This window comes from Mercenaria mercenaria, chromosome 13 (assembly GCF_021730395.1).
Source record: "Mercenaria mercenaria strain notata chromosome 13, MADL_Memer_1, whole genome shotgun sequence".
NCBI classification, from domain to species: Eukaryota; Metazoa; Mollusca; class Bivalvia; order Venerida; family Veneridae; genus Mercenaria; species Mercenaria mercenaria.
This window is the reverse complement of record NC_069373.1, coordinates 62,268,507-62,282,663: the sequence shown is the minus strand read 5'-3', so window position 1 is coordinate 62,282,663 and position 14,157 is coordinate 62,268,507. Positions and strand designations below refer to the sequence as shown.

Genomic DNA, 14,157 nt, shown 5'->3' with positions numbered 1-14,157 from the left:
TAGAGGCCATACTTGTGAATGGATCTCCATAAAAAATGGTCAGAATGTTCATCTTGATGATATCTAGGTCAAGTTCGAAAGTGGGTCACGTGCCGTCAAAAAGTAGGTCAGTAGGTCAAATAATGAAAAAACGTTGTGACCTCTCTAGAGGCCATATTTTTCATGGGATCTGTATGAAAGTTGGTCTGAATGTTTATCTTGATGATATATAGGTCAAGTTTGAAACTGGGTCAACTGCGATCAAAAACTAGGTCAGTAGGTCTTGAAATAGAAAAACTTTGTGACCTCTATAGAGGCCATACCCTTGAATGGATCTTCATGAAAATTGGTCAGAATGTTTACCTTGATGATATCTAGGTCAAGTTTGAAACTGGGTCACATGCCATAAAAAACTAGGTCAGTAGGTCAAATAAAAAAAAAAACCTTGTGACCTCTCTAGAGGCCATACTTTTCATGGGATCTGTATGAAAGTTGGTCTGAATGTTCATCTTGATGATATCTTTGGGCAGGTTTGAAACTGGGTCAACTGCGGTCAAAAACTAGGTCAGTAGGTCTAAAATTAGAAAAATCTTTTGACCTCTCTAGAGGCCATATTTTTCAATGGATCTTCATGAAAATTGATCTGAATGTTCACCTTGATGATATCTAGGTCAAGTTTCGAAACTGGGTCACGTGCGGTCAAAAACTAGGCCAGTAGGTATAAAAATAGAAAAACCTTGTGACCTCTCTAGAGGCCATATTTTTCATGTGATCTTCATGAAAATTAGTGAGAATGTTCACCTTGATATCTAGGTAAAGTTCAGAACAGGGTCACGTACCTTTGAAAACTAGGTCAATAGGTCAAATAATAGAAAAACCTTGTGACCTCTCTAGAGACCATATTTTTCAATGGATCTTCATGAAAATTGGTCAGAATGTTTATCTTGATAATATCTTGGTCAGGTTCAAAACTGGGTCACATGAGCTCAAAAACTAGGTCACTATGTCAAATAATAGAAAAAACGACGTCATACTCAAAACTGGGTCATGTGGGAAGAGGTGAGCGATTCAGGACCATCATGGTCCTCTTGTTTTATATTATTATGAGTTTTGACTATATCCAGATTTGATATACTTCAGTCTATTTTATGAAATATCATATTGTCAGATGTTTTTTTTCTTGATGACAGGTCAGATTTTCAGACATTGATATGCATTTATGTCAGAAAAAAATTCTTCCTCTTTTCAGGCAAATAATTAACCCAGATGCTGCTCTGTTGTCCACCATATTAGAAATACAGGATCTCAGCCATAGGATGTTCTTTAACAGTCTTACATGTAATGCCAACAAACTTCTTGATAAGGTGAGGTACCATTTTCTAGCTTGTAAAGCATCACTCACTATGTTGTGAAAGTTCTTTTACACATATCTTATTGTCTCATATGATTTTCTCAACACAGAGACCTTCCAATTGCAAGATCGTTTGATCTTTACATCGGATATGGCAGATAATCTGTGTTAAGATTTAGGCAGGAAAAAAATCATTATCTTGTGTATAATAAGAGGAAATTAATAGTTAGATGAGGAAAACATTGTTTGTTTTGTCAGTGAAGTATTGATGAAATATGGTATAATAAATTTATGAAGTTCTAAAGCTTATCTTGTAAAAACTTAAATATTTTATAGGGGCACTTTAGTAGTGGTGAAAAATTGCTTACAGAATCACTAACCTCTAACATCGGTGGGTCAGAAATCCTGCTTTGGATACAGAATTCTTGCTTTTGAGAAATCTGTAAAGCCTTTTTTTTGAAGGCCAATGTTTTTACATTGGAGCTATCCTGTGTCTGAAAGAATGCACAGGTCACATTGGTCTGCCATCAAAACATGAGAGTGATTGAGTTTATATGACTTGAAACCCAAGAAAACAAAGAAACATGCACAAAGCTTACAAAATTTATGTTAACTTTTAGCCTGCTGGCGGTGAATATTTCTGTCTTTGCGACCAGTGCAGACCAAGGTCAGCCTGCACATCCGTGCAGTCTGATCAGGGTCTGCACTGTTCGCTATTCAGTCAGTAAATTTTCAGCAAACACCCGTTCAAATAATAAATGGTATTGCCCAAACTATGGGATGGACCAGTCCATTTTAGAAATTTAGCAGGGTAAAGGTTAAGATGTAAGATTACTGCTGTTACAGGTGGAGTTACCACCAGCTGATTTAGGACCTACAGCATCACACACACAGACTATGACTCTACTGAAAGATGTTTTACAGTGCCATGATTCTTCTGTAGTTACCCTAGAAAACAAGAAACAGGACTTTAAACAGGTACAAAACAAATATAGTAGATAACCAGAGTTGAGTTAACTAGGTATTTCAGTTTAACATGCGAGTGGTCTGGTTATTGTACAGTGAAAACATGAATGTATGTGGCTTTGCTGTTTTGCCAGTCCATGCAATTAAATTTCAGTGAATTGATGTAATATGTTAGAATGTGAAATCTATGAATTAATGACCCTATGAAATAGACATTTGCAAATAAACCATGAAATTCTTTGCTAACCAAAATATATATCACAGTAGTGGTTCTTTTCATATATATTTGTGATTAAAGCTCAGAGATTATAATATTGGAGCCTGTATCATCATAGCACCTGTTTAAACAAGACACCTCATTGCATTAGCAGTTTTGTGAAATATTTGAAACCTTTGAACAAAGAATGGGCGGTGGGTCACCCTGGCTAAAGTTAGTTTAGTACATTACTCCCTTCTGTCAGTGATAGGAATGTGTACTAGATAAGCATGTTTTCCCACATTTCAGATACTGGCATGTGTTCTTGACCCAGTGCTACAGATGTGTTCAGTGTCAGCCAGTCGTCTAAACACAGTGGATATGGCTGCCTACATGGTGAACTGTATCTATCTCATGCAGACTACTATAGCATTGTACGAGTTCACAGACACACGGCAAGAAATGTTACAAGCACAGGTATAACATTATTTGACGTTTAGACTATTGATAAAGATGCTGTCAGATCTTTTTATATGGGAAATATTTTCTTTAATGTTAAATCAAAATGTGTAAGTCATTCACCCAGTGACATTTCATCTCTGACTAGTTACATGCAAAGAAAAAGTTATTACTTGTATAAAAACTGGGAAAACTGATTGGTTAAAAGATCATTATGACTGAAATACTGTTGAGAAACAACACACATACAGTTAGACTGCATTTCAGGAAGAATGGCCTCTCATTGCATACTGATTTAGTGATTGCAAACTCCAGTTATATGAATAAAAGAATGCAATTTGAAAAGAATATTTCAATAAGATTAACACACTTTTACACAGGCAACATTTCCTATATATCAGAAGGAATGGAAAGTTGGTGAATATTGGTACAGGTGCTTTGTAGAAATTAATATTACAATATTCATAATGTATTCATTTGCTGGTTTGTGAAAACCATTAAGGTAAATCCATTAAAAAACAGTCAAAGGTTTATTGATGAAAACATTTGTGAACTTTTTGAATGGGATACTTTGTTCACAATTAGGTTGACTTAAAACTTGTTGTAGATTATATGATTTGGTGTTTATACTTCAGATTGATGCACATATAGACACTATGGTAAATGAACAGGCAGCATTTATCCTGAACAGAGTAGATCTAGCACATATATATGGTACTATACAACAGCATCAGCCAAAACAGGTAATGTATATGTCATACATGTATATCACAAGCAGAGTAAATTTGGCACATATATTAATGGTTCATGTACTATACAAGTGCTTCAGCAGAAATATATATGATATATGTAACTGATTTGTAAAATGTAGTGTTGAGAAAACATTTGAAATACAGTGCATTCGCGATGCTATGAATCGCAATTTAACGAAATACCGGTATACGACGAAAAGGTGTTGTGGTACCGGCTGCTTTCCTTCTTATTTCTATGTTACAAAGTCACAGTTTTACGAAAATGCAATTTTATGAAAAATACTCTCCAACGAATGTATTGTTATGCCCTTAAAGCATGTTTTTAACTTGTTTAAGTTGCGATTTTACGAATACCTGTATCGTCTAAATTTTCACACCTTCCATAACGGTGTGAAAACGCTTTAGAGTAGAAAGAGTCACTATCATTTAGCTGGTCGTAAACAGTAATTAAAGTGTGAAAACTTAGTAATTAAATTCGAAACACATACGCTGTACACTATGACACAAGTTAGTGGTTAATTTTTTCTCCTATAATTATCAGATCGGATGGCATTCCATTCACACTTGCTTCGATATCTATACATCTCAAACAATCACCGCATAAAAAACAATAAAAACAATATTTAAGTCCTGATCGTCTGTATATTGTCGTTTTATTATTCGGAACAATTCAGTAAAGGGTAGCTGAGGATATCGGAATATGCAATTGCGATTTTTTGTTCTTGTGCAACAATGTACCCTAAATATGTTCTATGTACAGTGAATAAAAAGCGAAGAAAAAACAACCTGTTTTACATTCCAGATACCATCTAAGTTCAGATTCGAATAAGATTTGTAGTAAACCTAGATGTACATATAAAATTGGTATACATGTACTCTGATTCGAAACTCACATGTTTAAATATCACGGGTTGCGACGTGTAGATATTAAGGTGCTGTATAGCGAAATTTCCTATGCTACGCTTGAACGAAAATGCGATATTACGAAAAAACGGCCGGTCCCTTGGCTTTTCGTAGGATCGCGATTGTACTGTAGTATGACTTAGAAATAGATTTGCAGGTTTTTTGTTACTTAGATAGAATGTATATAGTTTATTTTATAGAGATAATAACTGTGGAGAGAGTCCACTTACAAAACAAAGTTGTCTAGTTGGGGAAAAAAATGCCTGTTTAGAGAGGTATTGATACAGTGATACAAATTAATAACCACTCAGTGTACATTTCATTCCATATTTGTTAGGGAAATATTAATCATTAAAGTGAATTGCTGAAAAGAATTAGTGTGATAGCTATTTAATAGGCAGGTCAATATAGTTATTGTTAAAGGAAAGTTTTCTCAGATTCTCTACTATATATTGAATTGTTTTCATTTTCCAGGGTCCACTATCAAGTATACAAGGATTAGATCCGATTACTGTGAAATCTGCAATGGTAAGAAATGGCACTGTCATTTTGCCATGTGAATGTTACAGATGTCATATATTATCTTTTTTTTTGTTGTGGAGACAACTTTTTGGATTTCAAATTTAGTTCATAAGCATTTGTTTATTTTTTGTGTAAAATAAAGCTGCCTTGATATATGTGAAAAATTAGTCACTCTCAAAAAAAAAATTTTTTTTAATGATGGTCAAAGCTAATGAATATCATACTTTTCCATGTGTTGATTTTTTGAGTTATTACTGTATTTTACTTAAAATTTTAAATGAATTTATCATCTAAGACACCATAAAATAATTAGGTCTCGAGATCTTTCAGAAACAGTATTTTTTAATTAACCCTTATTATGCTGGACATGCTTGATTCAGCCTTTGTGACCAGTGTAAATCATGATCAGACTGCACATCCGCAGGGTAAGGGTTAGAAAAATATTGAGGTAGATTAGCTTTTATAGCAGAATGACACTGACCACATGCAGAACGAAAATGATTTTTTAAAGCACTAAAACTGTTCAGTTAGAGGTATTAGATTCCATGTGTGGAAATTGTTGCTGTGAGGAGTTTATTTTGAATTACAGAACAAGTTTGACAGTTACCTTGCAAGTCCAGATAGTCTCATGTTAGCACAGTGTACACTGATAACGAGCTCAAAAAATAGGTAAGTCTAAATTAAATGCTCTTGTTTTGTTTTGGGCTTTGAAATAACACTTTTTAACATTTTAACAATTGCAGAATGAGAATGGATTTGTGTTTGTGGTTTACTTTGATATATCATACCTGATATCTATCTACCTGTTTATTATCCCCCCGACGGAAGTCGGAGGGATATAGTTTAGGCGTTGTCCGTCCGTCCTTCCGTCCGTCTTTCCATCCGTCCGTCCGTCCGTCCGGAGCCATATCTAGGAAATGGTTGCGAATATTTATTTAAAACTTCATATACATGTTCACCACTATGAGTTCTTGCGGCCCGTCAAGTTTCAGTCAGTATTTCATTAAATTTCCTTCATTCTTTTCTGTGAACATTTATTATAAACATGTGAAGTTGCGCACCCACACCTGGTCACCCACTTGCCTTGGTCACACCTCCTCCCCCTCCCAACCCCACTCCCCCCCACCCCCCCTCCCCCCAAATTTTTAGCCCACCATCATCAGATGGTGGGCTATTCAAATCATTCTGCATCCGTGGTCCGTCGTCCTTCCGTCCGTCCGTCCGTCATTCCGTCCGTCCGTCCTTCCGTTAACAATTTCTCGTTATCGCATCTCCTCAGAAACTACCAGGGGGATTTTGACCAAACTTTGTCAGAATGATGTATTGGTACCCCAGTTGTGTCCCCCTGAAAATCAGACTGGTTCAACAATCTTTTAGTAAGTTATGGCCCTTTGTTTATTTCTATAATTTACATAGATTTGTATAGGGAAAAACTTTGAAAAACCTCTTGTCCAAAACCACGGGGCCTAGGGCTTTGATATTTTGTATGTGACATCATCTAGTGGTCTTCTACTAAGATTGTTCAAATTATCCCCCTAGGGTCAAATATGGCCCCGCCCCGGGGGTCATATGGTTTACATAGTCTTATATAGGGAAAAACTTTGAAAATCTTCTTGTCCAAACCACAAAGCCTAGGGCTTTGATATTTGTAATGTAGCATCGTCTAGTGGTTCTCTACCAAGTTTGTTAAAATCATCCCCCTAGGGTCAAATATGGCTCCGCCCTGGGGGTCACATGGTTCATATAGACTTATATAGGGAAAAGCTTTTAAAAACTTTTTGTCAATAACCTACAACATTCAAATTTGGACCACATGTATGGTTTTGAGTGGCAAGATGAATCTTGACATGAGTTGACCTTGATTTTGACCTAGTGACCTACTTTCACATTTCTGTAGCTACAGCCTTCAAATTTGGACCACATGCATAGTTTTGTGCACTGAAATAAACTTTGACCTTGGCATTGACCTAGTGACCTACTTTCACATTTTTGAAGGTACAGGCTTCAAATTTGGACCACATGCATAGTTCTGTATTCCGAAATAAAATTTGACCTTGATTTTGACCTAGTGACCTACTTTCACATTTCTCAAGCTACAGCCTTCAAATTTGGACCACATGCATGGTTTTGTGTACCGAAACAAACTTTGACCTTTACATTGACCTAGTGACCTATTTTCACATTTTTGAAGGTACAGGCTTCAAATTTGGACCACATGCATAGTTTTGTATTCCGAAATAAAATTTGACCTTGATTTTGACCTAGTGACCTACTTTCACATTTCTCAAGCTACAGCCTTCAAATCTGGACCACTTGCATAGTTTTGTGTACCGAAATGAACTTTGACTATATGATTGACCTAGTGACCTACTTTCACATTTCTGTAGCTACAGGCTTCAAATTTAGACCACATGAATAGGATTGTGTACCAAAACAAACTTTGACCTTGACATTGACCTAGTGACCTACTTTCACATTTTTGAAGGTACAGGCTACAAATTTTGACCACATGCATAGATTTGTGTTCTGAAGTGAAATTTGACCTTGATTTTGACCTAGTGATCTACTTTCACATTTCTCAAGCTACAGCCTTCAAATTTGGACCACTTGCATAGTTTTGTGTACCGAAATAAACTTTGACCTTAAGAGTGACCTAGTGACCTGCTTTCAAATTTCTCAAACTACAGTCTTCAAACTTGAACATAGTTTTGTGTACAAAGAACTTTGACCTTGACATTGACCTAGTGACCTACTTTCACATTTCTCAAGCTACAGCTTTCAAATTTAGACCACATGCACAAAATTGTGTACAGAAATGAAATTTGACCTTGAGCTAGTCAATAAGTCTTCAAATTTGGAACACACAAAAATGGCACATTGGTGGGCGCCAAGATCCTTCTGTGATCTCTTGTTTTTTCATTTCTTATTTTAGATTTTTTTCAAACCTTCCAAGTTGTACCATTCCCCCACCTCACTTCTCCATCCAGTCTTGCCCACCACTGATCATGCATCCTCCCCCTTTTACCTTATTATTTTTTTTCAATCAATATTTATAGTCAACATGTGAAATTTTGTTTCCTGTCCCGTTCCCCTGCACCCCCACCCCCTAAAAAAATAAATATATACATATATCTATATATATACATATATATATTTCCATTCCTTTTTTTTAGCTCACCTGTCATAAAGTGACAAGGTGAGCTTTTGTGATCGCGCAGTGTCCGTCGTCCGTCCGTCCGTGCGTCCGTAAACTTTTTGCTTGTGACCACTCTAGAGGTCACATTTTTCATGGGATCTTTATGAAAGTTGGTCAGAATGTTCATCTTGATGATATCTAGGTCAAGTTCGAAACTGGGTCACGTGCAGTCAAAAACTAGGTCAGTAGGTCTAAAAATAGAAAAACCTTGTGACCACTCTAGAGGTCACATTTTTCATGGGATCTTCATGAAAGTTGGTCAGATTGTTCATCTTGATGATATCTAGGTCAAGTTCGAAACTGGGTCACATGCGGTCAAAAACTAGGTCAGTAGGTCTAAAAATAGAAAAACCTTGTGACCACTCTAGAGGTCACATTTTTCATGGGATCTTCATGAAAGTTGGTCAGAATGTTCATCTTGATGATATCTAGGTCAAGTTCGAAACTGGGTCACGTGGAGTCAAAAACTAGGTCAGTAGGTCTAAAAATAGAAAAACCTTGTGACCACTCTAGAGGTCACATTTTTCATGGGATCTTCATGGAAAATGGTCAGAATGTTCATCTTGATGATATCTAGGTCAAGTTCGAAACTGGGTCACTTGCGGTCAAAAACTAGGTAAGTAGGTCTAAAAGTAGAAAAACCTTGTGACCACTCTAGAGGTTACATTTTTCATGGGATCTTCATGAAAAATGGTCAGAATGTTCATCTTGATGATATCTAGGTCAAGTTCGAAACTGGGTCACTTGCGGTCAAAAACTAGGTCAGTAGGTCTAAAAGTAGAAAAACCTTGTGACCACTCTAGAGGTCACATTTTTCATGGGATCTTCATGAAAGTTGGTCAGAATGTTCATCTTGATGATATCTAGGTCAAGTTCGAAACTGGGTTACGTGCGGTCAAAAACTAGGTCAGTAGGTCTAAAAATAGAAAAACCTTGTGACCACTCTAGAGGTCACATTTTTCATGGGATCTTTATGAAAGTTGGTCAGAATGTTCATCTTGATGATATCTAGGTCAAGTTCGAAACTGGGTCAAGTGCCTTCAAAAACTAGGTCAGTAGGTCTAAAAATAGAAAAACCTTGTGACCACTCTAGAGGTCACATTTTTCATGGGATCTTCATGAAGTTGGTCAAAAACGATGTCATACTCAAAACTGGGTCATGTGGGAAGAGGTGAGCGATTCAGGACCATCATGGTCCTCTTGTTTTTTTAAATGTTCAAACCTTCAACATGTTAAGTTGTGAGTGCACAAACCTTGCCCTCAGCCATGTTCAAGATATCTTACCTGTGTTCTCTTAAGGACATCTGTTCTTTTAAGTTCAAATGTACATGTTAAAACAGCAACACCTGGTGCCAAACCACTGAAAGACAATATTTCGTTCCAAACTTCAAGCTCACATTTCAATTAACTGCATTTAATTTTAAAAGCTAAGGTTATTACAGTAAGCATATCCCATTCAAAATAAATTCTTTAGTCAGGATCAAAGTATCATGCATTTATTATGTACTCTTTAATTAAACATTTGTTTTCTGTTAAATTGATGTTGACTAATGACATTATTTGCTTCTTATTAACATCCTTAACTTTTTGCTGGATATATTTTTTTGCCATTCCTCACCACAAACCCTTTCGGCGGGGGATACCAATTCATCGAATTTGCTTGTTCTATATACTTTAGTGGTCATATTAATACTGTAAAAGCAGAAAATTTTGTTTTATTCTTGAGGCCCTACATCTCTTGAAAATTATTCCTAGCGTAAATATTCACCATTAGCACATGTATAATTCAAATTCAAGTGTGGCACCAATTTTTCAATTTCGCGAATATGAAACCTCGTGAACGTACTCAAAATTTCAAATTCACGAAATTTTGACCCAGTGAAAATATGTGCTTTTACAGTACACATATGAGACTTGAGGATTACATTGGAAGCATTATGAGTTGAAACTGAGAGATGACCTTTTACCGTAATCGGTCGAATATAGGTCGCACTTGTGTATAGGACGCAGTGAAAAAATATCAACAGAATTCTGGAAAAATGCTTATACCCACTTATCACTTATCCGAATTTATGTTTGTCCAAAATTTGCTATAGTTTCTACGATCTCGCCGGTTTTTGCTTAATCATTGTCGATGTTTTTGAATGTTGTGGTAAGTATTTAAATTGAAAAAGCATAAACTCTGTGTAAGCACTAAACTGCCGCATCCTCTGACCACTCCATGAATATTGACGCCAGTGAATACGAAAGTACACTTTGGCACGTGGCGGTAAAATGACGTAATTTTAAGACTGGTTTGCAAATTGTTTTGAACATTACGGAACAGCGACTATAATCATATTGGATCAGTCTAAAATATCGCATGCACATGTTTACAATTGCCTCCGGGTATGATTACACAGTTAATTGTTTGCAGATAGTGACAGTAGGTGTAAGATAAGTAATGCCTTGGGCGTGAATTTCTCGATGAACAAGAGGATTATAGACAATTATCAAAATTATGTTTGAAGATTAGATAATCGATTTCCGGGCTACCTGATATGAAGTTTCAAGTATTTTAATGCCAAATGTGTGAAAACACACCGGGAAAGTTTTACACAGGTCTTGTTAAAAACTTAATGATCAGTAACAGAAATGCGTTGTAAAATATACTTTAATGAAAAACAGCATTTATTTATCTTTTTACCGCGGGCTCTAAATTTTACATTTTATACAAAAGTAATTTAAGACGCTGGGTCCCGATACCGGCTATTAGCTTTGCCCGAGTCATTGGTATTTACTTCCTTTGAATTCTCTTCAATATAGAGGTATGCGGGGTAAACAAAGATCGATTTTCTTAATGTTGAGTCGCGGAAATGTTTGGTCTTTTTCTATCCCCATATATAGGACGCATTGGTCCTTCGAGACCAGAATCTCGTAAAAAAATGTGCGTCTTATATTCGTAGGATGATGGTATGCTGTATCTGTTGTTGTCAATGCCTTGCCCGTCAACTGTCATTATTTGTTTTATTCAGATGTCTTCTTAAAAACTCTTTAAGACCATTTTTCACAATGCCTGAAATGAAGCATCCAAAAGTTCATATGTAGCATTCCCTCTTGATTTCTGCCTCAGATGAGCAAGTTAGACTTCGTGGTGTTAGTGGGTTCGTCTTAAATTCCACCAGTGCTTACTTAATATCATGTTTACATTTCAGAGAACTCATTAAGAAGAATTCCTCAGAATTGATCTGTAAATCCTATAAACTGATGTACGATGCAGTCTGCGATCCGAAGAACGAGTACGGGGAATATCAAAGTATTGTGCCGAGAACACCAGACCAAGTTGAGAAACTGCTCATGTAAACTTGTTGATTGCATGCTAATATGTTGCTTGAACTTGAAAAGTTTATACATGTAACTGTGATATTTAAACATTTGGAATAATGGAGGAATTACATGTGTAAATAGGCTGGGCTGACAATATGTAGAGGTTGTTTTGTGCGGAAATTTTGCTTAATAATCGGCTGAGTGTACTTTTTGTTATAATGTTAAATTCATTATTAAAATACTCAAAAGGTCAAAAAAACTTACTTTGAAAATTATGGTGAAGTGACAAGATGTGAAATTCAGATCATTGGTGCTTAGAATACTTACAAGTTACACTATATAAAAGAGGAGTTATTATTGATTATTTTTTATTGAAAAAAAAAAGTGCTAAGATGGCTACAGAAGTGTCAGATTGTTAAACAAATGGATGTACCAATAAAAAAAGTAGGAAGAAAACATTTGTTAGCACTTAAGCAGTAGTGCCTTAATTTTTTGGGGGCCAAATATAAGTCAGTATTTTTCTGTTATATAATTTGTTTGTTTAGTTGCTGTCTTAATACTGTCCAAACTTTACTGCTTAAGGAGGGCTAACTTTAAATCACTTGCTTATCATTTTTCTTTCATGTGTTTTGAGTTTTCAAGGTGGAATAAGGAAGGTTGGTGGTTGAATTACTGCCCAGAGGAGCATCTTGGGTCTTCTGTCTCTTTCAAAGCTGGAAAATTGCCATATGACAGCACAACTAAGTACTAGAAAGAAAAGCAATTAATTTACACTTCCTGCTAGATGAGCAGCATCGTGATACCATAATAGATGTTTTTAAACATTCGTCCATATAGGAATATTAACACTGATATAAAAACATAAAATTAAATAGAAATTGACTAGTTTTAATACTGGCTTGGATTATGTACATCATTTAACAATATTGTGCATGTAAAATTAGCAGAAACAATAAAACCAATGGATGTAATTATGTCTCCCCCAGGAGACTTATTGTTTTGCCCTGTCCGTCCGTCCGTCCGTCCGTCACACTTCATTTCTGAGCAATAACTGGAGAACCATTTGACCTAGAACCTTCAAACTTCATAGAGTTGTAGGGCTGCTGGAGTAGACGACCCCTATTGTTTTTGGGGTCACTCCGTCAAAAGTCAAGGTCACAGGGGCCTGAACATTGAAAACCATTTCCGATCAATAACTAGAGAACCACTTGACCCAGAATGTTGAAACTTCATAGGATGATTGGTCATGAAGAGTAGATGACCCCTATTGATTTTGGGGTCACTCCGTCAAAGGTCAAGGTCACGGGCCTGAACATTGAAAACCATTTCCGATCAATAACTAGAGAACCACTTGACCCAGAATGTTGAAACTTCATAGGATGATTGATCATGAAGAGTAGATGACCCCTATTGATTTTGGGGTCACTCCGTCAAAGGTCAAGGTCACAGGGGCCTGAACATTGAAAACCATTTCCGATCAATAACTAGAGAACCACTTGACCCCGAATGTTGAAACTTCATAGGATGATTGTTCATGAAGCGTAGATGACCCCTATTGATTTTGGGGTCACTTCGTCAAAGGTCAAGGTCACAGGGGCCTGAACATTGAAATCCATTTCCAATCAATAACTAGAGAACCACTTGACCCAGAATGTTGAAACTTCATAGGATGATTGGTCATAAAGAGTAATTGACCCCTATTGATTTTGGGGTCACTCCATCAAAGGTCAAGGTCACAGGGGCCTGAACATGGAAAACCATTTCCGATCAATAACTAGAGAACTACTTGATCCAGAATGTTGAAACTTAATAGGATGATTGGTCATGCAGAGTAGATGACCCCTAACAATTTTGGGGTCACTTTGTTAAAGGTCAAGGTCACAGGGGCCCGAACATTGAAAACCATTTCCGGTCAGTAACTTGAGAACCACTTGACCCAGAATGATGAAACTTCATAGGATGATTGGACATGCAGAGTAGATGATCTCTAACGATTTTAGGGTCACTCTGTTAAAGGTCAAGGCCACAGGGGCCTGAACATGGAAAACCATTTCCAATCAATAACTTGAGAACCTCTTGACCAAGAATGTTGAAACTTCATAGGATGATTGTTCATGCAGAGTAAATGACCCCTATTGTTTTTGGGGCCACTCCGTTAAAGGTCAAGGTCACAGGGGACTGAACATTGATAACCAGTTCTGATCAATAACTTTAGATCCACTTGACCCAGAATGTTGAACACTTTATAGTATGAACATGCAGAGTAATGACCCTATTGATTTGGGGTTAGACTGTTAAAGGACAAGGTCACAGTGCCTGTTCATGTAAAATCAGTTTTTTGGAAATAACTTGAGAACGCCACTTGACCTACAATGTTTGAAACTTAATTAGGCATGATTGGACATGCAGAGTAAGATGACCCCTATTTATTTTGAGGTCACTTGATTCATAGGTCAAGGTCACAGGAGCCTGAACATGACTTGGAGAACCACAGCAAGAGTGTTTTTGAAATTTAGGCGGATGACTG

General features: G+C 36.6%; 1 protein-coding gene across 4 annotated transcripts in view; it reads left to right on the top strand.

Annotated features, from left to right (window-relative positions):
- LOC123528738 (conserved oligomeric Golgi complex subunit 6-like) overlaps window positions 1-13,732 on the top strand; it is a 43,365-nt gene extending 29,633 nt beyond the window's left edge. The window contains exons 14-20 of one of the 4 annotated variants that reach the window (XM_053522036.1): window positions 1,229-1,343; window positions 2,177-2,308; window positions 2,802-2,969; window positions 3,587-3,694; window positions 5,081-5,134; window positions 5,718-5,797; window positions 11,519-13,732. In XM_053522036.1, coding sequence (XP_053378011.1) covers window positions 1,229-1,343; window positions 2,177-2,308; window positions 2,802-2,969; window positions 3,587-3,694; window positions 5,081-5,134; window positions 5,718-5,797; window positions 11,519-11,666 — 805 coding nt within the window. In that variant the 3' untranslated portion in view covers window positions 11,667-13,732. The remainder of the gene's footprint in view (window positions 1-1,228; window positions 1,344-2,176; window positions 2,309-2,801; window positions 2,970-3,586; window positions 3,695-5,080; window positions 5,135-5,717; window positions 5,798-11,518) is intronic. The other 3 variants (XM_053522037.1, XM_053522034.1, XM_053522035.1) reach the window with 3 other exon arrangements.
- The last annotated feature ends 425 nt before the right edge of the window (window positions 13,733-14,157 follow it).